The following is a 23,248-nucleotide window of genomic DNA, read 5'->3' as shown; positions in this document are numbered from 1 at the left end:
CATGCACTTATATACTTAGTAAAACAAAGCCCTTTGTTCCCCAAGTTCTTTTAAGAAAATATTTTCAGTTTTCTTTTTTTTTGAACTGGGCCCTCAACTCTTAGGCAGCTGGCAGAGTTTGTGGAAGGAAGAAACTTAGCAACCTGCTCAACAAATATAGATTAACTTCAATTAAAAAATCAACTAAAAATAACATAATAATCATATAAAAGCCTCCTCTTTCCTACTGCAAAATCGAAACACTTGACGGATCCTTTATCCTCCTGGGCTTCTGCAATGGTTTTCTGCTCATAATGCACTGTACTAAGTACGTTTTAAAGGTATTTTTTAAAAAATTTAAAATCTGGTCCTTTAAGGAGTCCTTGGGAACCTAGTAGGGGAGTTATTGGGTTGTTTTATGTAATTGACAAATATTTGCATCAAAGGGAGTTAAATAGAAGGGCGTCCATGGATCAAAAATCTTCTGATTGGAAAAAGGCAATCAAAGAATTACATACACATCAAGGTTGTTTATGAAGTCATTGACCCATGCAGGGCACAGGCAGAGAGTGGCAAGGTGTCTTTTATGGGCTGAAGCCATGCTGTGTGAAACAAAAAGCTGTATGACACTGAAAGTAGTTTATCTCTGAGCAAAGACAAAGAAAAAAAAGGTAAGACAAAAATAGGAAAAAATCCAACTAAGAAAAACCAAAATAAGAAGGAAGGATTTAAGAGTTCAGATGAGAAATTAACTTTTTTAGTAGTTTTCTGGGATGAATGAATAATGAAAGGATGAATAAGGTAATATATAATCTCTTGAGCCCCTAAACTTCTAAAATTAGAAGGCCACAAGAGTCAAACCAAAAGAAAGTTCTGTACGTGTTGGCTGTCTGGTATCCCAAACTGACATGTCGAGTTCTGTGAAATAGATTAAACTTTTCGTCTTATTCTGGTCAGTGCTATCCACACAACACTCTGTGATGATGAAAATGTCCCATACCTGCACTGTCGAGTTGGTAGCCACAAGTCACATATGGCCAGCGAGCACTTAAAATGTGGCTAATAGGACCGATGAGCTGAATTTTTACTTATATTTAAATTTATTAATATTTATTTATTAAATTTAAATAGTCACATGTGGCTCCCTTCCGTTGCCGTCAGGTTGATTCTGACTCATGGCAACCCTACAGGACAGAGTAGAACTGCCCCACAGGGTTTCCAAGGAGTGGCTGGTGACCTTTGAACTGCTGACCGTTGATTAGCAGCCAAACACTTAACCACTGTGCTACCAGGTCTCCCACATGTGGCTAGTGGCTACCACATTGGATAGTACAGTTCTAGAATGATGAAAAAATGTAATAAATACCTAACTTTTTATATTTTTGAGGTCTCTTGGTAGCACAAATGTGCTCGACTTCTAAATATTTCTTTAAATCTTGCAGTAAGTAGTATACGTTGTTATTTACACAATGTAAAATATCATTGACTAGCTCACACATTAATCTTGGTTTTCTAAACTACCTAGCTAGGTAAAGCTGTTCTTTTTCCTTGGAGACAGCTATCAGGGTTATAAGAATAGTGAAGAAAAGAAGCTTTCTTTAATAGGGTAGTTATGCAAAGCTGAGTATCCAAAGTGAGGGCAAGTGGTCCGTCGTCTAAAATAACTTGTATTGAGAATCCCCACAAGGGCACTACGATTTGCCTTTTTCATACTCCAGTTTTTCACCTTAGTAGGTCTTCCTCCTAATGCTTTCTATAATCCCTAAAACATGGGCAACTACTTATTGATCTAGGATGAATATGTCTTTTGATTTCCTAACTGCTCTCTGGGGATGTGGGAACCAAAGACAGGGGGACTAACCTCTCACTGTAACCTCCAGTGATTAACAAAATTGACATTGATGGGTGCACTAAGCTCCAGTGCTTTTCCATGTCTGTTTGTTTCTTTGCCTCTGGTTCCCCATTCTACTTTCTCCTCTCTTTGATGCGTCCTTCTGGTGAGATTTTCCTAGGTCTTGGTACTGCGTTATGTAGACACATGTAATTATATGCAGTTACAGCAAAAAAAAAAAAAAAAAAAAAAATTTTTTTTTTTTTTTTTTTTTTACAGCAAGGAATTGGACTCTCCTTTGTTGCTAATTCCATAGAGAAAAGCAACTTTTCCATTTTCTTCCGGACTAAGCTTCTCTTCAAGATGTCCTTGAGCAACACTCCAAGCACCTCATTTATGTTTTAAATGGTGCCCCGATTGCTTCCAGAAGAAGCAAAAAAAGCATACTATTTCTCTGTAGATTCCATTTATTTCCAGGCAATGCAAGTGTGCTTCTTTAGTGCTTTGCAGGTTGTCAGCTCTCCTAAAAGTCACTGAACTGCAACTTTTGGACTTGAAGAGAGGGGGAGAACTGGAATTGCCCAGGCAAACGTGGGAGGAAGGTTAGATAACACCTCTGTCTTGGGTGGAGTGACAAGCTTGTGGACAAGGTAAAACAATAGATAATGAGTAACCTGAAGGCAGGGAATACAGTCACATATTTGGCACATATCACAGTACCCGCACATAGTAGGTTTTCAGGGTATGTTTGTTAAGTGACCCACAGGGAAAAGCCTGGACTCTCAAACCACATAATGAAGGCATATCCGGGTTATGGTTTTTATAGTATCAAATGATGTCTTACCACAGCACATTAAAAAATATTTAATTCCCATTTTCTCCCTGCTTCCATTTAATGGACTATTGATCTAGAAGAAAATAGGGAGCAATCAATGGATTGTTTTCTCTTAATCCTCGTCACTGTATTAAATAATACTGGAAACAAACATTCTGTCCCAGGCTTGATCCTCTGGGAAGCAGACTCAAAGATGGAAATCAGTGTGCAGGAGGTTTATTAGGGAGTGTTCTTGGGATCAACACCTGTGGAATGCAAGGCGAGGAAGTAACAGTGGCAGAGGTAGAAGGAGAATTGTGGGACAGCATCAGTGGAAGTCTCAGCTGACCCTGTAAGGGGTTCTGAAGATGGGATGATCCTTCAGAGTTGAACTGAGTTGGGGCAAGGGGGCCAGACCCTTATATCGCACCCCTCAATGGATATGGGCTACCCTGGGAAGGTGGCATGCTCTAGTTAATTATTGTTCCTAATGAACGACCCAAAATTTAGTGCCATGAAACAACAGCCATCATTTATTATTATTATCTCTATGATTGTGTGGGCTGACTGGGGGTAGCTAGCCAGGTGGTTCTTAGTCAGGGACTTTTATATAGTTGCAGTCAGATTGTGGCTAGGTTGGGAGTCATCTTGAAGGCTTGTCTGGTGGCTGATGCTGGCTGTGGCAAGGACCTCAGCTGTGGCTGCCAGCTGGAACACCTATTCATGTGGCCTCTCCATGTGGTCTGAGCTTCCTCGTAACGTGGCAGCTGTTTCCAAGAGAAAGAATTTCAAGAGCAAGAGAGAGCCAGGCAGAAGCTGTAATGCCGTTTATGATCTAGTCTAAGAAGTCATTCTCTTGGTTGAGAAGTTACAAGGATTTGCCCAAGTTCAAGGGGAGTGGACACAGATCACAACTCCCGATGGGAGAAATGGCAAAGCCACGTTAAAACTAGATGGGAGACATTATTATAGCCACTTTTGAAAAATGCAAACTGCCATTGGAATCACCTTCAGTGGAGGCAATCCTTGGAGGGCACTGGCAGCTGAGGACTCTCTGCCATCAGTACTCCCCAACAGCTGAAGGATATGTTCTTTATTCCTGAAGGGAATCTAGACGGCAGAGCAGAACATCCATCATATGTATTTTCCTGTCTTACGTTAAAAAATTCTGGGGCCATACATACTTTTCTGTCCCTATGTTTAACAATACTGAGAATAAGCAAAAATAACTTGGCTACTTCCTCCTGGAAATGCTTCTTCCTGGAAGATATGACTGCGAACCAGCTGAAATAGCTTGCTCACGAGGCTCGCTTCAACACCTTTGCTTCAATTCTGCCCGCCAATCCAAGTTAAATGTCAGAAACTGCCCAATCCCAAGTACTTCTCTGCCTTGCAAGACCTGCTTTAGAATCACCCAAATCAAGCTCTAAAGCTCCATAAATATGCTCCCTAAATTCCCCCATTTTGAGACACCACTAAAGCTCTGTTAAAGCAGCGTTCCGTTGCTGCAGTCAGCAGTTATCCTGGCGGTCCTTAGAGGAGTCAATAGCTCATAACGCGAAGCTGTTGTCTAAGCATTCTTTTTCTTGTCTTTTTTTTTTTCTCTACTCCTTAAAGAGTTTAATGTACAAGAGAAGTAGGGGGTATACACTGAAAAGTCACACACTCCCCTCCCCAAAAGTCAAACCCATTGCAGTCAATTCCTACTCATGGTAACCCCATGTGTGTCAAAGTATAACTATGTTCCATAGGGTTTGTTTTTTTTTAATATATACTTAAAAAAAAATTGTTGTTGAGAATATACACAGCAAAACATACACCAATTCAACAGTTTCTATATGTACCATTTAATAACATGGATTACATTCTTCCGGTTGTATAACCATTCTCAACCTCCTTTTCTGAGTTTTTCCTCCCCATTAACATAAATTCACTGCCCCCAAGGTTCCTTATCTAATCTTTCTAGTTGCTGTTATCAATTTGATCCCTTACATATATAGTTCTTATCCATAGAGTTTTCTTTTTTTAATAATTTTATTGTGCGTTAGGTCAAAGTTTACAGTGCAAGTTACTCATTTGAAAATTTATACATAAATTGTTTTGTGACATTGGTTGCAATCCCTGCAATGTGACAGCACTCTCCCTCTTTCCACTCTGGGTTTGCGTGTCCATTTGTCTAGTTTTCATGTCCCTTCTTGCCTTCTCGTTGTCTATTTGTTCTTGTATGTTTGAAGAAGCACATTCCTCATGTGTGTTATTGTTTGTTTTTATAGGCCTGTCTAATCTTTATCTGAAAAGTGGGCTTCCGGAGTGGCTTCAGTTCTGAGTTAGCAGGGTCTCTGGGGGTCATAGTTTCAGGGTGTGTCCAGTCTCTGTCAGACCAGTAAGTCTGTTTGTGTGTGAATTTGAATTTTGTTCTATATTTTTCTCCTGCTCTGTCCAGGACCCTCTACTGTAATCCCTGTCAGAGGGGTCGGTGGTGGTAACCGGGCACCATCTAGTTCTTCTGGGCTCAGGCTGGTGGAGGCTGTGGTTTATGTTGTCCATTATTCCTTTCGACTAATATTTTCCTGTGTCTTTGGTTTTCTTCATTCTCTTTTGCACCAGACCGGATGGGACCAATAGATGTAACTTAGATGGCTGCTTGCTAGCTTTTAAGACCCTGGACACTGCTCCTGTAGAACATTTTCTTTATGAACTGTTATGCCAATTGACTTAGATGTCCCCTGAGACTATGATCCACAGCCTTTAGCTCCAGCAACTCAATCCCTCAAGGTGTTTGGATGTGTCTAGGAAGCTTCTATGACTTTGCCTTGGGCTCATTGTGTTGACTTCCCCTATATTGTGTGTCTTCTTTCCCTTCACCGAGGGGACACTTGTCTACTACCTAGTTAGTGATTTCTCCTCTCTACCCCTCCCCTCCCTCATAACCATCAAAGATTTTTTTTTTTGTCTTGTGTTTAAACCTTTTCTTGAGTTTTTATAATAGTGGTCTCATATAATATTTGTCCTTTTGTGATTGACTTATTTCACTCAGTATAATGCTCTCTAGATTCATCCATGGGGTGAGATGTTTCAAGGATTCATCATTATTCTTTATCATTACATAGTATTCCATGTGTGTATGGACCATAATTTATTTATCCATTCATCTACTGATAGGCATTTAGGTTGTTTCCATCTTTTTGCTGTTGTGAATAGTGCTGCAATGAACATGGGTGTGCATATGTCTATTCATGCGATGGCTCTTATTTCTCTAGGATATATTCCTAGGAGTGGGATTGCTGGATCATATGGTATTTCTACTTCTAGCTTTTTAAGGAAGTGCCATATAGCTTTCCATAGTGATTATATCATTTTCCATTCCCACCAGCAGTGCAAAAGAGTTCCAATCTCCCCGCAGCCTCTCCAAAATTTATTATTTTCATTTTTTTAATTAGTGCCAGTATTGTTGGGATAAGATGATATCTCATTGTAGTTTTGATTTACATTTTTTAGGAAACCCTGGTGGCATAGTGGTTAAGTGCTAGGGCTGCTAACCAAAGGGTCGGCAGTTTGAATCCACCAGGTGCACCTTGGGAACTCTATGGGGCAGTTCTACTCTGTCTTACAGGGTCGCTATGAGTCAGAATCAACTCGACAGCACTGGGTTTGGTTTTCTTTTTTTAACGGCTAATAATTAAGCATTCTTTTTCTTAGTATAACCTCAGGAGAACTTGGTTCTACAGTGAGTTGAAAAAATGAAAATATCATTATTTCAGGGAAAATTTGAACTTTCTACACTGATGGTGTAGAAAGTCAAATTCCCCCAATAGACAATAAATTCTCAGAGTTCAAAGGGACTTGAAGTTCATCTAGTTTAAGCCAATGGGGAAAGAGGCCCAAACCTGGGCTCAAATTAGGGTAAAAAAAGTTTTTTTCTTATATAGCTGAAGAGGCCCCTTCACTTCAACCAAAAATTTGAGGTTTCTTCTCTGCATCCTCACTTTCATTCTGCTCCTCCCCTAGCCTTAGATCACGTGTCCTGATTTTCCTCTTTTCAGACCACTAGAGGAAATATCAGTGCTTCATCATGTTTCGGCGGAGGGAGTCTTCGTCTTTGTGTTACCACTGTTTTTAGGACTGTGTGTTTGGAACAAAAATATATTTTAAAAGACCTTGTATTCCAGCAAGATAATATCTGGTTTCCATTATCTGAAAGGTCTCATTAACAGATAATATGGTAATGCCCACACCCTGAGTTTTGAAGTTGAAGGAAAGTGGGGATTAAATTTTTTGGAAAAATCTCATAAAATATAAAACAAATTTCCTAATAGCATAGGCCTTCCTAGTCACTTCCCCCTGAGCATTTTAGAAAGACTGGAGGGGAAAAAAGTATTTTATCTTTTCTTTACTAGAAAAATAACCAGATGGATGGTTCTCATTTAAAAGTTTTTTTGTCAGACATTTGTCTTTTAGCTAATTTATCCTTTAAAAATGTGATTGTAGGTCCTTAATCTATATCAACTAGTCATTGAATTGAAATGAATACTCCAACTATAGTAACCTTAGTAACAACTTACAAGTTATTATTCCTATATTGGCTACTAAGAAAAAAATCTATGTGGGCATGTATGACTAAGATTATTGGGCATCTTTATTTAAATAATGTGAAAATAAGTTGCACATGGTTTTAAAGAGTTTCCTGCGTGAAGGTGGAGTGTTACACAGAGTTGGTGACCTTTCCTGAGTCTCAGAGTTTCTTCCTTTTCTTTTGTTTTCACTGTTAACTATTTGCTTCTTCCATGTCACAAGTAATTCACAGCAGATGATTTCTTTGCATAGCTTTTATTTTTATGCCAGTGTAATGTTGATCTATCCCACATTATTTTCAATTGTAGAGTTTAAATAGTCCTTCCCTAGACAGTTTTTACATTTTGAAAAAGTCTGTATATGCTTTGTGTTTGTGGGAACATGTCTTTCAGTAACAACGCACTCATTACGACACAGCATTGAGTTCAAATTTTTCTAAGCTGTAACAAAATGTGAAAGAGAAATACATTAGAAATAGGGATTCAGCCTACAGAATTTTAACAGGACCCACACTACACTAGCATTTTGTTCCTAGTTTTCAATAATTTTTGTTTCACATATAAAAAATTATTAGTCTTTTGAGTATTTCTTTGTTAGTTTACTCTCAACACGTAAAGGACCTGAGGTGGTTTACAAAAATACAAAGTGTGAAGAGAAAATCAGGCACCCCAATGCATTCTGCACAAGATTCTGGACAAAGACGCCCTACACATTCAGCTCTGCCTCCTAGAAGTCAGAGTTTTCCCGTTTTACTCATAATTCTAATACTAAGTAATCAAGTTTTTAAAAAGAAATTGAAAGAGCATTCATAAAATAATTATTCACATTTTCCACTAATAATGATTATGGTATTTTACTGGTAAAGAATTTTATTGTTTTCCTTATAGATGTGTATTACGAACCATGGCAGAAGACATGAGCACTGACGTGATTACAGTCGCATTCAGCCCCTCGCCCCCCTCCACACATCTCCAGTCTGCTCAGTGTTTACCTGCGAATACCCAGACATTGACAGTACAGTGTGCCCTCCCTCTTGCAACTTTGGCCAATCACTCTGCCTCAATAAAAATACCAGCTAGGATATTAAATTTATTTTTAAAATATCTGTTCCACAAAACTGATTTAAAATTGCATAGTGATCAAATATGATATTGTTCTGTATTTAAGCTTGTTTAAGAAATTATGTAATAAGATCTCTTACTAAATAAATAAAAGGATTTTGAAATAGAATATGCACGGTCATGCAATATTAAATGCCTGGAGGAAAAAGTACCTCAGTGATTTAATGCAGGATTAACTAAAAATTTAAAATAATTATTTACCTCAAGTATGAGGAGTGTATTATCACGGAATCCTTTCTCATGTCCTCTGTAGTCTTCTCTGCCTCCTAATACCCTGCCCCTCCTCCCAATAACTGTGATTTTCCTTAAAAGCTTAGAACTTGCCATGTTGTTCTGCAGCTATGCATTTCCCTTTGGTAAACAATTTGGTTCTGCAGTGTTTGAGTGCTTAGGCTCCAAGTGTCCTCAGGCAAGTTACCTAACTTTTCTGTCCATCAGTTTTCTCATCTATAAAATAAGGATAATAATAGTGTGTATCTCAGAAGTTTCCATGAGAATTGAACAAATTAATAAATGTATTTAGAACAATGCCTGCTATACAGTAACTGCTCAATACATTAAAAAATTTTTTTTGTTAATGTGACTTCCACAATTAACTCTGTACCAATGACTCCCAAATTTCTATCTATATCCCTTTAATTTTCTTAATTTTAATTGTAATGTCAACTTTTGTTGAAAAATAAAATTTGGTCTTATTTTTATATGTGGTTGTTGTTGTTAGGTGTAGTAGTATTGGTTCTGACCCATAAGGACCCTATGTACAACAGAATGAAATGCTGCTGGTCCTGTGCCATCCTCACAATCATTGTTATACTTGAGCCCATTGTTGCAGCCACTGTGTCAGTCCACCTCCTTGAGGGTCTTCCTCTCTTTCGCTGACCCTCTACTTTGCCAAGCATGATATCCTTCTCCAGGGACTGGTCCCTCCTGGTAACATGTCCAAAGTACATGAGACGATGTCTCGCCATCCTTGCTTCTAAGGAGCATTCTGGCTGTTCTTCTTCCAAGACAAATTTGTTCTTCTAGCAGTCCTTGGTATATTCAATATTCTTCACCAACACCACAATTCAAAGGTGTCCATTCTTCTTCAGTTTTCCTTATTCATTGTCTTTGTATGCCCATGAGGCAATTGAAATACCATGGCTTGGGTCAGGAGCACCTTAGGCCTCAAAGTGATGTCTTTGCTTTTTAAGACTTTAAAGAGGTCTTTTGCAGTAGATTTGCCCAATGCAATATGTCGTTTGGTTTCTTGACTGCTGCTTCCATGAGTGTTCATCATGGATCCAAGTAAAATGAAATCCTTGACAGCATGGGTCATTTCTCCATTTATCATGCTGTTGGTTATTGGTCCAGTTGTGAGGATTTTTGCTTTCTTTATGTTGAAGTGCAATCCATGCTGAAGGCTGTGGTCTTTGATCTTCATCGGTAAGTGCTTCACTTTAAGTCCTTTTTACTTTCAGCAGTCAAGATTGTTAACGACTCTTCCTCCAATCCTGATGCTATGTTCTTTTTCATATAGTCCAGCTTCTCAGAAGCTAGTTTTTTTATATGAAGCCATGCTATATTTACTCATCAGACATTTATTTAACACTATCATATGCCAGATACTGTTTTTTAGGTGTCAGGGATATGGATGCAAACAATTCTTTTTCTCTATCAGGTGAGAAACACAAGTAAACGAATGGCTACACTAGGTGTGATAAGTATTTGGATTGAGATGTGGGAGCTATGGAAATACTGGAGAGCGTCATTTAAGTCAGAATGCTGTTCAAATATTGTATTAATTATCTATTACTGTATACATATAAAATCAGTGGAGTCTGACCTCCAAAACGGAAAAAAAAAGGTTAAACCAGTGCTAATATTATGCTAATGCAAGGGGAAGAAAAAAATAAGTTCTATGATTACTTTTTTTTTAATTTGTATATAAATTTTTAAATGGAAACCTAATTTTTTTTTATAACTTTTATTAAGCTTCAAGTGAACGTTTACAAATCCAATCAGTCTGTCACATATAAGTTTACATACATCTCACTCCCTACTCCCACTTGCTCTCCCCCTCTTGAGTCAGCCCTTTCAGTCTCTCCTTTCTTGACAATTTTGCCGGCTTCCCTCTCTCTCTATCCTCCCATCCCCCCTCCAGACAAGAGTTGCCAACACAATCTCAAGTGTCCACCTGATATAATTAGCTCACTCTTCATCAGCGTCTCTCTCCCACCCGCTGACCAGTCCCTTTCATGTCTGATGAGTTGTCTTCGGGGATGGTTCCTGTCCTGTGCCAACACAAGGTCTGGGGAGCATGGCTGCCGGGATTCCTCTAGTCTCAGTCAGACCATTAAGTTTGGTCTTTTTATGAGAATTTGGGGTCTGCATCCCACTGATCTCCTGCTCCCTCAGGGGTCCTCTGCTGTGCTCCCTGTCAGGGCAGTCATCAATTGTGGCTGGGCACCAACTAGTTCTTCTGGTCTCAGGATGATGTAGGTCTCTGGTTCATGTGGCCCTTTCTGTCTCTTGGGCTCTTAGTTGTCATGTGGCCTTGGTGTTCTTCATTTTCCTTTGCTTTTTTCCAGGTGGGTTGAGACCAATTGATGCATCTTAGATGGCCGCTTGTTAGCATTTAAGACCCCAGACGCCACATTTCAAAGTGGGATGCAGAATGATTTCATAATAGAATTATTTTGCCAATTGACTTATAAGTCCCCACAAACCATGTTCCCCCGACCCCCGCGCTTGCTCCGCTGACCTTTGCAGCATTCATTTTATCCCGGAAACTTCTTTGCTTTTGGTCCAGTCCAATTGAGCTGACCTTCCATGTATTGAGTGTTGTCTTTCCCTTCACCTAAAGCAGTTCTTATCTACTGATCAATCAATAAAAAACCCACTCCCACCCTCCCTCCCTCCCCGCCTCGTAACCACAAAAGTATGTGTTCTTCTCAGGTCTACTATTTCTCAAGATCTTATAATAGTGGTCTTATACAATATTTGTCCTTTTGCCTCTGACTAATTTCGCTCAGCATAATGCCTTCCAGGTTCCTCCATGTTATGAAATGTTTCAGAGATTCGTCACTGTTCTTTATCGATGCGTAGTATTCCATTGTGTGAATATACCACAATTTATTTAACCATTCATCCGTTGATGGACACCTTGGTTGCTTCCAACTTTTTGCTATTGTAAACAGAGCTGCAATAAACATGGGTGTGCATATATCTGTTTGTATGAAGGCTCTTGTATCTCTAGGGTATATTCCCAGGAGTGGGATTTCTGAGTTGTATGGTAGTTCTATTTCTAACTGTTTAAGATAATGCCAGATAGATTTCCAAAGTGGTTGTACCATTTTACATTCCCACCAGCAGTGTATAAGAGTTCCAATCTCTCCTCAGCCTCTCCAGCATTTATTATTTTGTGTTTTTTGGATTAATGCCAGCCTTGCTGGTGTGAGATGAAATCTCATCGTAGTTTTAATTTGCATTTCTCTAATGGCTAATGATCGAGAGCATTTTCTCATGTATCTGTTGGCTGCCTGAATATCTTCTTTAGTGAAATGTGTGTTCATATCCTTTGCCCACTTCTTGATTGGGTTGCTTGTCTTTTTGTGGTTGAGTTTTGACAGAGTCATGTAGATTTTAGAGATCAGGCGCTGGTTGGAGATGTCATAGCTGAAAATTCTTTCCCAATCTGTAGGTGGTCTTTTTACTCTTTTGGAGTCTTTAGATGAGCATAGGTGTTTGATTTTTAGGAGCTCCCAGTTATCTGGTTTCTCTTCATCATTTTTGGTAATGTTTTGTATTCTGTTTATACCTTGTATTAGGGCTCCTAGGGTTGTCCCAATTTTTTCTTCCATGATCTTTATCGTTTTAGTCTTTATGTTTAGGTCTTTGATCCACTTGGAGTTAGTTTTTGTGCATGGCGTGAGGTATGGGTCCTGTTTCATTTTTTTGCAAATGGATATCCAGTTATGCCAGCACCATTTGTTAAAAAGGCTATCTTTTCCCCAATTAATTGACACTGGTCCTTTGTCAAATATCAGCTGCCCATACGTGGATGGATCTATGTCTGGGTTTTCAATTCTGTTCCATTGGTCTACGTGCCTGTTGTTGTACCAGTACCAGGCTGTTTTGACTACTGTGGCTGTATAATAGGTTCTGAAGTCAGATAAAGTGAGGCCTCCCACTTTCTTCTTCTTTTTCAGTAGTGCTTTGCTTATCCGGGGCTTCTTTCCCTTCCATATGAAATTGGTGATTTGTTTCTCTATCCCCTTAAAATATGACATTGGAATTTGGATCGGAAGTGCGTTAAATGTATAGATGGCTTTTGGTAGAATAGACATTTTTACTATGTTAAGTCTTCCTATCCATGAGCAGGGTATATTTTTCCACTTAAGTATGTCCTTTTGAATTTCTTGTAGTAGAGCTTTGTAGTTTTCTTTGTATAGATCTTTTACATCCTTGGTAAGATTTATTCCTAAGTATCTTATCTTCTTGGGGGCTACAGTGAATGGTATTGATTTGGTTATTTCCTCTTCGGTGTTCTTTTTGTTGATGTAGAGGAATCCAAGTGATTTTTGTATGTTTATTTTATAACCTGAGACTCTGCCAAACTCTTCTATTAGTTTCAGTAGTTTTCTGGAGGATTCCTTAGGGTTTTCTGTGTATATAATCATGTCATCTGCAAATAGTGATAACTTTACTTCCTCCTTGCCAATCCGGATACCTTTTATTTCTTTGTCTAGCCTAATTGCCCTGGCTAGGACTTCCAGCACGATGTTGAATAAGAGCGGTGATAAAGGGCATCCTTGTCTGGTTCCCGTTCTCAAGGGAAATGCTTTCAGGCTCTCTCCATTTAGAGTGATATTGGCTGTTGGCTTTGCATAGATGCCCTTTATTATGTTGAGGAATTTTCCTTCCATTCCTATTTTGGTAAGAGTTTTTATCATAAATGGGTGTTGGACTTTGTCAAATGCCTTTTCTGCATCAATTGATAAGATCATGTGGTTTTTGTCTTTTGTTTTATTTATGTGATGGATTACATTAATGGTTTTTCTGATATTAAACCAGCCTTGCATACCTGGTATAAATCCCACTTGATCAGGGTGAATTATTTTTTTGATGTGTTGTTGGATTCTATTGGCTAGAATTTTGTTGAGGATTTTTGCATCAATGTTCATGAGGGATATAGGTCTATAATTTTCTTTTTTTGTAATGTCTTTACCTGGTTTTGGTATCAGGGAGATGGTGGCTTCATAGAATGAGCTGGGTAGTATTCTGTCATTTTCTATGCTTTGGAATACCTTCAGAAGTAGTGGTGTTAACTCTTCTCTGAAAGTTTGGTAGAACTCTGCAGTGAAGCCGTCCGGGCCAGGGCTTTTTTTTGTTGGGAGTTTTTTGATTACCGTTTCAATCTCTTTTTTTGTTATGGGTCTATTTAGTTGTTCTACTTCTGAATGTGTTAGTTTAGGTAGGTAGTGTTTTTCCAGGAATTCATCCATTTCTTCTAGGTTTGCAAATTTCTTAGAGTACAATTTTTCATAATAATCTGAAATGATTCTTTTACTTTCATTTGGTTCTGTTGTGATGTGGTCCTTCTCGTTTCTTATTCGGGTTGTTTGTTTCCTTTCCTGTATTTCTTTAGTCAGTCTAGCCAATGGTTTATCAATTTTGTTAATTTTTTCAAAGAACCAGCTTTTGGCTTTGCTAATTCTTTCGATTGTTTTTCTGTTCTCTAATTCATTTAGTTCAGCTCTAATTTTTATTATTTGTTTTCTTCTGGAGCCTGATGGATTCTTTTGTTGCTCAGTTTCTATTTGTTCAAGTTGTAGGGACAGTTCTCTGATTTTGGCTCTTTCTTCTTTTTGTATGTGTGCATTTATCGATATAAATTGGCCTCGGAGCACTGCTTTTGCTGTGTCCCAGAGGTTTTGATAGGAAGTATTTTCATTCTCGTTGCTTTCTATGAATTTCCTTATTCCCTCCTTGATGTCTTCTATAACCCAGTCTTTTTTCAGGAGGGTATTGTTCAGTTTCCAAGTATTTGATTTCTTTTCCCTAGTTTTCCTGTTATTGATCTCTAGTTTTATTGCCTTGTGGTCTGAGAAGACGCTTTGTAATATTTCGATGTTTTGGACTCTGCAAAGGTTTGTTTTATGACCTAATATGTGGTCTATTCTAGAGAATGTTCCATGTGTGCTAGAAAAAAAAGTATATTTTGCAGCAGTTGGGTGGAGAGTTCTGTATAAGTCAATGAGGTCAAGTTGGTTGATTGTTGTAATTAGATCTTCCGTGTCTCTATTGAGCTTCTTAGTGGATGTCCTGTCCTTCTCCGAAAGTGGTGTGTTGAAGTCTCCTACTATAATTGTGGAGGTATCTATCTCACTTTTCAATTCTGTTAAAATTTGATTTATGTATCTTGCAGCCCTGTCATTGGGTGCATATATATTTAATATGGTTATGTCTTCCTGATCAATTGTCCCTTTTATCATTATATAGTGTCCTTTTTTATCCTTTGTGGTGGATTTAAGTCTAAAGTCTATTTTGTCAGAAATTAATATTGCTACTCCTCTTCTTTTTTGCTTATTGTTTGCTTGATATACTTTTTTCCATCCTTTGAGTTTTAGTTTGTTTGTGTCTCTAAGTCTAAGGTGTGTCTCTTGTAGGCAGCATATAGATGGATCGTGTTTCTTTATCCAGTCTGTGACTCTCCGTGTCTTTATTAGTGCATTTAGTCCATTTACATTCAGGGTTATTATAGATAAATAAGTTTTTAGTGCTGTCATTTTGATGCCTTTTTATGTGTGTTGTTGACAATTTCATTTTTCCACATACTTTTTTGTGCTGAGGCGTTTTTCTTAGTAAATTGTGAGATCCTCATTTTCATAGTGTTTGACTTTATGTTAGTTGAGTCGTTACGTTTTTCTTGGCTTTTATCTTGAGTTATAGAGTTGTTATACCTTTTTGTGGTTACCTTATTATTTACCCCTATTTTTCTAAGTAAAAACCTAACTTGTATTGTTCTATATCGCCTTGTATCACTCTCCATATGGGAGTTCAATGCCTCCTGTATTTAGTCCCTCTTTTTGATTATTGTGATCTTTTACCTATTGACTTCCATGATTCCCTGTTATGTGTATTTTTTTTTTAATCAATCTTAATTTGTTTGTTTTTGTGATTTCCCTATTTGAGTTGATATCAGGACGTTCTGTTTTGTGACCTTGTGTTGTGCTGATATCTGATATTATTGGTTTTCTGACCAAATAATATCCTTTAGTATTTCTTGTAGCTTTGGTTTGGTTTTTGTAAATTCTCTAAACTTGTGTTTGTCTGTAAATATCTTAATTTCGCCTTCATATTTCAGAGAGAGTTTTGCTGGATATATGATCCTTGGCTGGCAGTTTTTCTCCTTCAGTGTTCTGTATTATGTCTTCCCATTCCCTTCTTGCCTGCGTGGTTTCTGCTGAGTAGTCTGAACTTATTCTTATTGATTCTCCCTTGAAGGAAACCTTTCTTTTCTCCCTGGCTGCTTTTAAAATTTTCTGTTTATCTTTGGTTTTGGTGAGTTTGATGACAATATGTCTTGGTGTTTTTCTTTTTGGATCAATCTTAAATGGGGTTCGATGAGCATCTTGGATAGATATCCTTTCGTTTTTCATGATGTCAGGGAAGTTTTGTGTCAGGAGTTCTTCAACTATTTTCTCTGTGTTTTCTGTCCCCCCTCCCTGTTCTGGGACTCCAATCACCCGCAGGTTATCCTTCTTGATAGAGTCCCACATGATTCTTAGGGTTTCTTCATTTTTTTAAATTCTTTTATCTGATTTTTTTTCAGCTATGTTGGTGTTGATTCCCTGGTCCTCCAGATGTCCCAGTCTGCATTCTAATTGCTCGAGTCTGTTCCTCTGACTTCCTATTGCATTGTCTAATTCTGTAATTTTATTGTTAATCTTTTGGATTTCTACATGTTGTCTCTCTATGGATTCTTGCAACTTATTAATTTTTCCACTATGTTCTTGAATAATTTTTTTGAGTTCTTCAACAGTTTTATCGGTGTGTTCCTTGGCTTTTTCTGCAGTTATCCTAATTTCATTTGTGATATCTTTAAGCATTCTGTAAATTAGTTTTTTATATTCTGTATCTGATAATTCCAGGATTGTATCTTCATTTGGGAAAGATTTTGATTCTTTTGTTTGTGGGGTTGGAGAAGCTGTCATGGTCTGCTTCTTTAAGTGGTTTGATATGGATTGCGGTCTCCGAGCCATCACTGGGAAACTAGTTTTTCCAGAAAATCCGCTAAAAACAAAATGCAGTCCGATCCCTATCAGAGTTCTCCCTCTGGCTCAGGCTATTCGGATGTTAATGAAGCCGCCTGCGTCCAGTCCAAATCCCGGTGGGACGGTTCTCCGGCTGGGACGCTGCTCTTCCTGCTCCAAGACCAGTCACTGCCTCCCGGGGACTTCTCCTACCGGCTGCGTCCCACGCCACCCGCAGAACCGGCTGGTCCCCCTCCCGGGGTTAGTTCAGCGGGGTGGAGCAGCTCTCTGTGCTTGTGCTGTACCTGACTGGTACGCTGGCTCCAGGCTCTGGAAACAATTGCTGCTTCCCCGTATTAGTTCGTTCTCTGTCTCTAAATCTGTGTTTGTTGTTCAGGGTTCGTAGATTGTTATGTATGTGATTGATTCACTTGTTTTTCCGTGTCTTTGTTGTAAGAGGGATCCGAGGTAGTGTCTGCCTAGTCCGCCATCTTGGCTTCGCCCTGATTACTTTTAAAGAACTGTAAATTAAACATAACTGCATTATAACTACGTAACTAGCCTCAAAACTATGCAGCTTAAAACAACAAACTTTTATTATTGCATAATTTCTGTGGGTCAGGAATCTGGGCACAGCTCAGCTGGGACCTCTGCCTCAGGGTTTCTCACAGGTCTGCAACTGTGGTGTCCGTAGGACTGCAGTCAGTTAAGGGCTTCTTCATGTGGTTATTGGTGGGATTCAGATTCTTATATGGGGGTTGTTGGACTGAGGGCCTCAGTTTCTCACCGGCTGTTGGCTGGAGGCCTTCTTCACTTTCCTGATGCTTGGACTTCTCCATAGGGTATCTCACAACATGGCGGCTGGCTGTCCCCAGAGTGAAAACTCCAAGAGAATGAGCGAGAGAGGGTAAGCAAGATGGATGTCAGTCTTTTTGTAACTGAGTTTCAGGTGTAGTGTTCCATATGACTGCCATCTTGTAGTCATTGGAAAAACTCAATAGGTTCAGCCACACTCAAATGGAAAGGATTACGCAAGGGCATGAATATAAAAAGGTAGGGATCACTGGGATCTACCTTACAATCTGCCTGTCTCAAATACCAATTGCCATTGAGCCAATTCTGAGTCATAGCAGCCCTAAAGGACAGAGTAGAACTGCCCCATAGGGTTTCCAAGGAGCACCTGGTAGATTTGAACTACCAACCTTTTGGTTAGCAGCCGTAGCTTTTAACCACTACATCACCAGGGTAGTTCGAATCCACTAGGTGCTCCTTGGAAACTCTATGGGGGCAGTTCTACTCTGTCCTATGGGGTCACTATGAGTTGGAATCGACTCAGTGGCAATGGGTTTGGTTTTTTTGGTCTCTCAAATACAAAGAATTACAGTTGTCTATTTGTTATTATTCCTCTCCTCCTCTTCCTCTCTTCTTTCTCCCACTCCCTTACTGTGTTTAGATGCGCTTGCTGTAAGGGGATGTCTCTCCACTTCAGGAAAGCTATAGGACTCCAGTAAGTCCAGAGAAAACTACTAAAAATGCTTTTTTTTTTTTTTTTAAATTGTACTTTAGATGAAGGTTTACAGAAAAACTAGCTTCTCATCAAATAGTTAGTACATATATTGTTTTATGACATTGGTTAACAACCCCACAACATGTCAACACTCTCCCTTCTCTACCTTGGGTTCCCAATTACCAGCTTTCCTGTTCCCTCCTGCCTTCTAGTCCTTGCTCCTGGGCTGGTGTGCCCCTTTAGTCTCATTTTGTTTTACGAGCCTGTCTAATCTTTGGCTGAAGAGTGTACCTAGGAAAAATGTTTTTATGCCAAATGTTTCATAGTAAAACCTGAGTGAGACAGAAATAAATTCAATGATCAAAGAATCATCTATATTTATAGAAAATCTGGATGCAAATTTTGCTAGCAGCTATCAATATCTTGGAGAAAATGTTATTGGGCTCTGCCATCAACCCCTGGTAGCACACTCAGAGAAAATTCTGGTCCGGATTGCTATATATCAGGAAAGCAAGCATGGCTCAGGAATTAGAAGGGTCTGCTGCCGGCTCTGTTGCACGAGTCATCTGGGCAAGCTAGTTAACCTCTTGGGCTTCGGTTTCCTCATCTGTAAAGTGGTGGTGGGTGCTGTCACAGCACTGTTGTCATTCACCGCAATAATCCAGAGGAGGAGACGCTTTGAAGAACCGCAAAGTGCTGGTGAATATGGAGTATCATTATTTTGTTCATCATTAGGTCTAGACACACTTTTCCTTACAGTGGGTATTATGTTTCACCAGCTCACAAAGCATCATAGGCAGCCCCATTACTTTCCAGAGGGTGATTTCTTTCAAGTTTTTGTGGGATGAGACCCTCTTCTAAAAGGTTTCATGCCTTAGACCTCTATTTTTTCTCTTCCTTGACCTCACACACACTCACAGTGTTCCAACATCCTTGAAACCTAGTGGTACAAATTATTCCACAGCCTTTGGACAAATCTATGCCCATTAAAAAGGTAAACACAATCTAAGATCAACATTTTAAAATCACAATAAAATTTAGTTAAAAATAAATCTATTATGAAAGTTTTAAATACTAAGAGCTAATCAAATTTCACTTGAAAACTTTTTTTGTTTGTTTTGGATATCCAAGGTTGATGAGAATCTTTGCATCATTACTTTAATTACGAATCTGAGAACAGACTGCTTTAGCCCTATAGTTTGCTTCTTATTTGCATTCCCAGGCTGTCCAAGTTAATTCCACGTGCTTGTGGTCAGTGAGGCTCTGGAGGTTGCCTTGAATGAAACTGGGAAGACGGAGTGTCCTGGGAAGAGTCTTTAGAATTTGCTAGAGCAGTGGCAACCTGTGTCCTATTAGTAGAAGACGTTTGAGTGCACCCCCACATACAGAATTTCAAATTTATAGATTATTTACACATCAACCTGTATTTTATATTATGCACATTACAATAGCTATTGTAGTAAGTCCGAGGGAATTCAAGGCTGATCAGGGAAAAGACACGACTACAAGATAGCAGCATTGCCTAACAAGGTATTTATTGGGGGCGTTGCATTGACAGCTGGATTTAGGGGCAGTGTTCCCAAGGTAAGCAGTGCAGAGAGCTACCAGAAAGGGAAGAAGACATGAAAAACCCCAGAGAAAAGGAGAAGGGGGTGCTTACATGCACCTCAAGTGATGTCCTTCTGCAACAAAGTGGGGGTTCTTTGGATCAGAGAGCTGCAAAGGACAGCAGCATCCTTGCGTCCTTAGAACTACAGGGTTTTATCTTACCTAGGGCTAGTAGGGAAACCCTGGTGGTGTAGTGGTTAAGTGCTACAGGTGCTAACCAAAAGATTGGCAATTCAGATCCACCAGGCGCTCCTTGGAAACTCTGGGGAGCAGTTCTACTCTGTTCTGTAGGGTTGCTATGAGTCAGAACCGACTTGATGGCAGTGGGTTTTATGGGTCCTGGGCTAGCAGATGTTGGGTGCAGTTTTGCAGAGTATGTATATATGTAAAGGCTCCAAGTGGCTAAAAATCTGCTTTTTTTTGGCTATTAAGAAAAACAAGGGGATGTTTACAAATTTTGGTTTGGCACTGGCAGACTTTTTGGGCTAATGGGCCTCAGCTTGCTATGAAGATGTAAACAACCTGGGGCCAATATATAGAGACCATTTTTGACTCATTTATGTAATATATATGAAATCTAGAAATAGTTAAATGAAATTAAAATATTTTAAAAATAAATTTTAATATATTTCATTTATTAATGGCACACCAAACCTTTTGTAAAGATTTGTGTCAATATTCCAGACAGTTTGTTTTTAAGTACCTTTCTAATTAAAACGGCATCATACTATCATTATGAGTCAATTTTGACTCATAGTGACCTTATAGAAAGAGAGCAGAACTGTTCCATAGAGTTTCCAAGGAGCAGCTGGTGGATTTGAACTGCTGACTTTTTGGCTACAGCCATAGGAAGCCATAGCTCTTAACCACTGTGCCACCAGGGCCCTATACTATCACTAAAATTGTTCATATTGCTATTTACAATAATGACATAAATCCACATTTTAATACTCTTTTTGAAAAATTTGGTTTATTATTTTTTTTTACCTACATATGTCTGAATGCATAGGATCATCATTTATTCCATCTCTTAATGTGGCTGAAAGGAACTCCTTCAAGAAGTATTCTACATATATGCATTTTTTTTTTCATTTATTTTGCATTATAAATATTATCATAAATTCAGTTTATTTTCAGGAGACTTTTTAAGCTGTTAGTCTATTACTGAGCATTAGTTTAGCTAAAACTGGATGATATACTCTATAACCCTGCTTAGCTCGCCAAAGAAAACAGCAACATGTTGTGAGGCTGAGAAAACAGAACACGAGCAACACAGTACGACACAAACCGAGATGTCAACAGAGTGAGGATTTCTGTTTACTAAATATTAGTAAAGTTGAACTTAGTTCTTATTTTTAAAGATAGAAATAGATATAAGTAAAAGTCCAAATTGTTTTTTTCTCCAGCCAGGGCTGTGTACCCTGCGACTTGGGGCCTCTGTACTAGATGTATTCCTTTGGGGGTCACTGAAGTCCCCAGTGAGGCTGGGCCGGGATGGGTGGATGGTGAGGGAGCATGAGGTGTAAGTAGGCAGAACCCCAAGCTCCCATCCCTACAACAACCAAAGAAGCACCAATTCCATGTATTTTATAAACTGAGCTTTCTGATGAATTTCCATTTGAACAAAGGTTTCCACATGTTTGAAAACTCTCTCTGGAGAATCCTAGAAGCCTAGGACCCACAGTTCTGACAAGTATCTGGAACTGAACACTGAATGGTAAAATTGTAAAGGTAGTCATTTACCAGAGAGCTAATAAACCAGTTTTATAAGTTCCTGGGTTTTTATTTTTTATTACATGAGAAATTACAGCCTTAGATCTGAAAAAGAAACTGCTTTAGCTAAACACACTAAAAATGTTCTGAACATAAGTAAGTGCTGAATAAATGCATTGGTAAAGAATGCATTCAATTTTTTTTCTTAGTTGAGACATTTACTAAAAAATTTTAATATTTTAGAAACAGATAATATTAAAGCAAAGCTTAAAAAAGGATATGGTTCTTGGCATATTTCAGTGAGTTTAATCTTTGTTTGTCTAGGCGTACTGGCAATACCAGCCAGCTCATGCATCTTAAGATAATATAAAATCAGTGGACTCTGACCTCCAAAATTGAAGAGAACACGGTTAAACTCTGGACCAGCGCTAATATAATGGGACTGTATGGGGAAGAAAAAATCAGGTCAATTATCACTTTTAAAGAGCTGTAAATTGACATAATTGTATAACTATAGATAAAATTCTATTTGATATACTGAAATTGAAGGAAATTCTGCAAAGCATCTTATTAAAGGAATTTACTAAAATATTTTTTTTATGAGTCTGTGAGTCTACACAGTAGGCTTTCAGAATCTTTGAGTTTATCAGCAAACGTGAAGATAGGTCAATAGAGATTATTCAGTCTGAAGAAGAAGAACAACAACAATAAACTAATGGAGAAAAATAAACAGAGCCTCAGAGAGAGGGACAGGAGAAAACATATGAAGAAATAATGGCTGAAAACTTTCCAAATTTTATGAAAATGCACCCAAGAAGATCAGTGAACTCCAAACAGGATAAATTCAAAGAGAGCCACACCTTGAGATGTTATAGTGAAAGTGCTGAAAGCCAAAGCCGAAGGGGAAACCTTCAAAGCAGCGAGAGAAAAACTCCCCATCTACAAGGGAACGTTAGTCAGATTAACAGCTGAATTCGCATTAAAACAATGAGAACACCAGCCAGAAGCTAGCAGAGAGACAAATTCAAAGTGTAGGTGGAAAAAAACCTCTGTCAGCAAAGAATTCTGTGTCCAGAAAACAGCCATAAATAAAATTAATCCAAGATTCTATTATTGACTCCTATGGGGCAAAAGGAAACCCTGGTGGCACAGTGCTTAAGAGCTACAGCTGCTAACCAAAAGGTCGGCAGTTCAAATCCACCAGGTGCTCCTTGGAAACTCTACGGGGCAGTTCTACTCTGTCCTATAGGGTGGCTATGAGTCGGAATCGACTCGACGGCAATGACATTTTTTGGGTTTGTGAGGGAAGAGGCCAGAAGAGCAACTACTTGTATTTTAAGTCTTTCCTCAATTTTTGTAATAATTAGATGAGAGATTTAGTATTAAGTCCACTTTCCACTTCCGTGGGGAAATAAGATTTTCTCCTCATTTGCTGACACAGAAAGTTCTCTGGTTTCTTTTGCTAATGGTCACCTGTTCATTCTACATGCTCTTATAAATAATATGCATTTCAGGAATCCTAACAGTTCCATAATTATTTCACATAGTGGTGGGACTATCATAATCAAAAGCAATTCTTTGATGATGAAAACAATGTCAGTATCGGATGTGTTTGCTATGATGCCAATAACTTTTCTCATCTTAATATCCCACAGGAACTCTCATCATGTTAAATCTGGCCTGATGTTTAAACCACATGCTAAACCAGCCCAAGCTGGGTTAAAAGAAGACCTTGCCTGTCCAGAGAGATGGTTTGTGACAATTTTTCTACTTCTGTCTTGGGTCTAGTAAGATAGAAGTTCTATCTTACAGAAATTCTAGAAATAGACATTTCTGTTATTTTTATGCGGTTATTAGCTATTAAGT

General features: G+C 38.7%; 1 protein-coding gene across 1 annotated transcript in view; it reads right to left on the bottom strand.

The window, feature by feature from the left end:
* The window catches only part of FAM227B (family with sequence similarity 227 member B), a 342,173-nt gene that overhangs the window by 14,489 nt on the left and 304,436 nt on the right, over positions 1–23,248 (bottom strand). Inside the window, exon 14 of the mRNA XM_049898966.1 lies at positions 21,664–21,824. Within this exon, the coding sequence (XP_049754923.1) occupies positions 21,664–21,824 (161 nt within the window). The remainder of the gene's footprint in view (positions 1–21,663; positions 21,825–23,248) is intronic.

Source organism: Elephas maximus, chromosome 10, assembly GCF_024166365.1.
Source record: "Elephas maximus indicus isolate mEleMax1 chromosome 10, mEleMax1 primary haplotype, whole genome shotgun sequence".
Lineage (NCBI taxonomy): Eukaryota > Metazoa > Chordata > Mammalia > Proboscidea > Elephantidae > Elephas > Elephas maximus.
The sequence above is the reverse complement of the archived record's forward strand: the minus strand, read 5'-3'. Positions and strand labels throughout refer to the sequence as shown.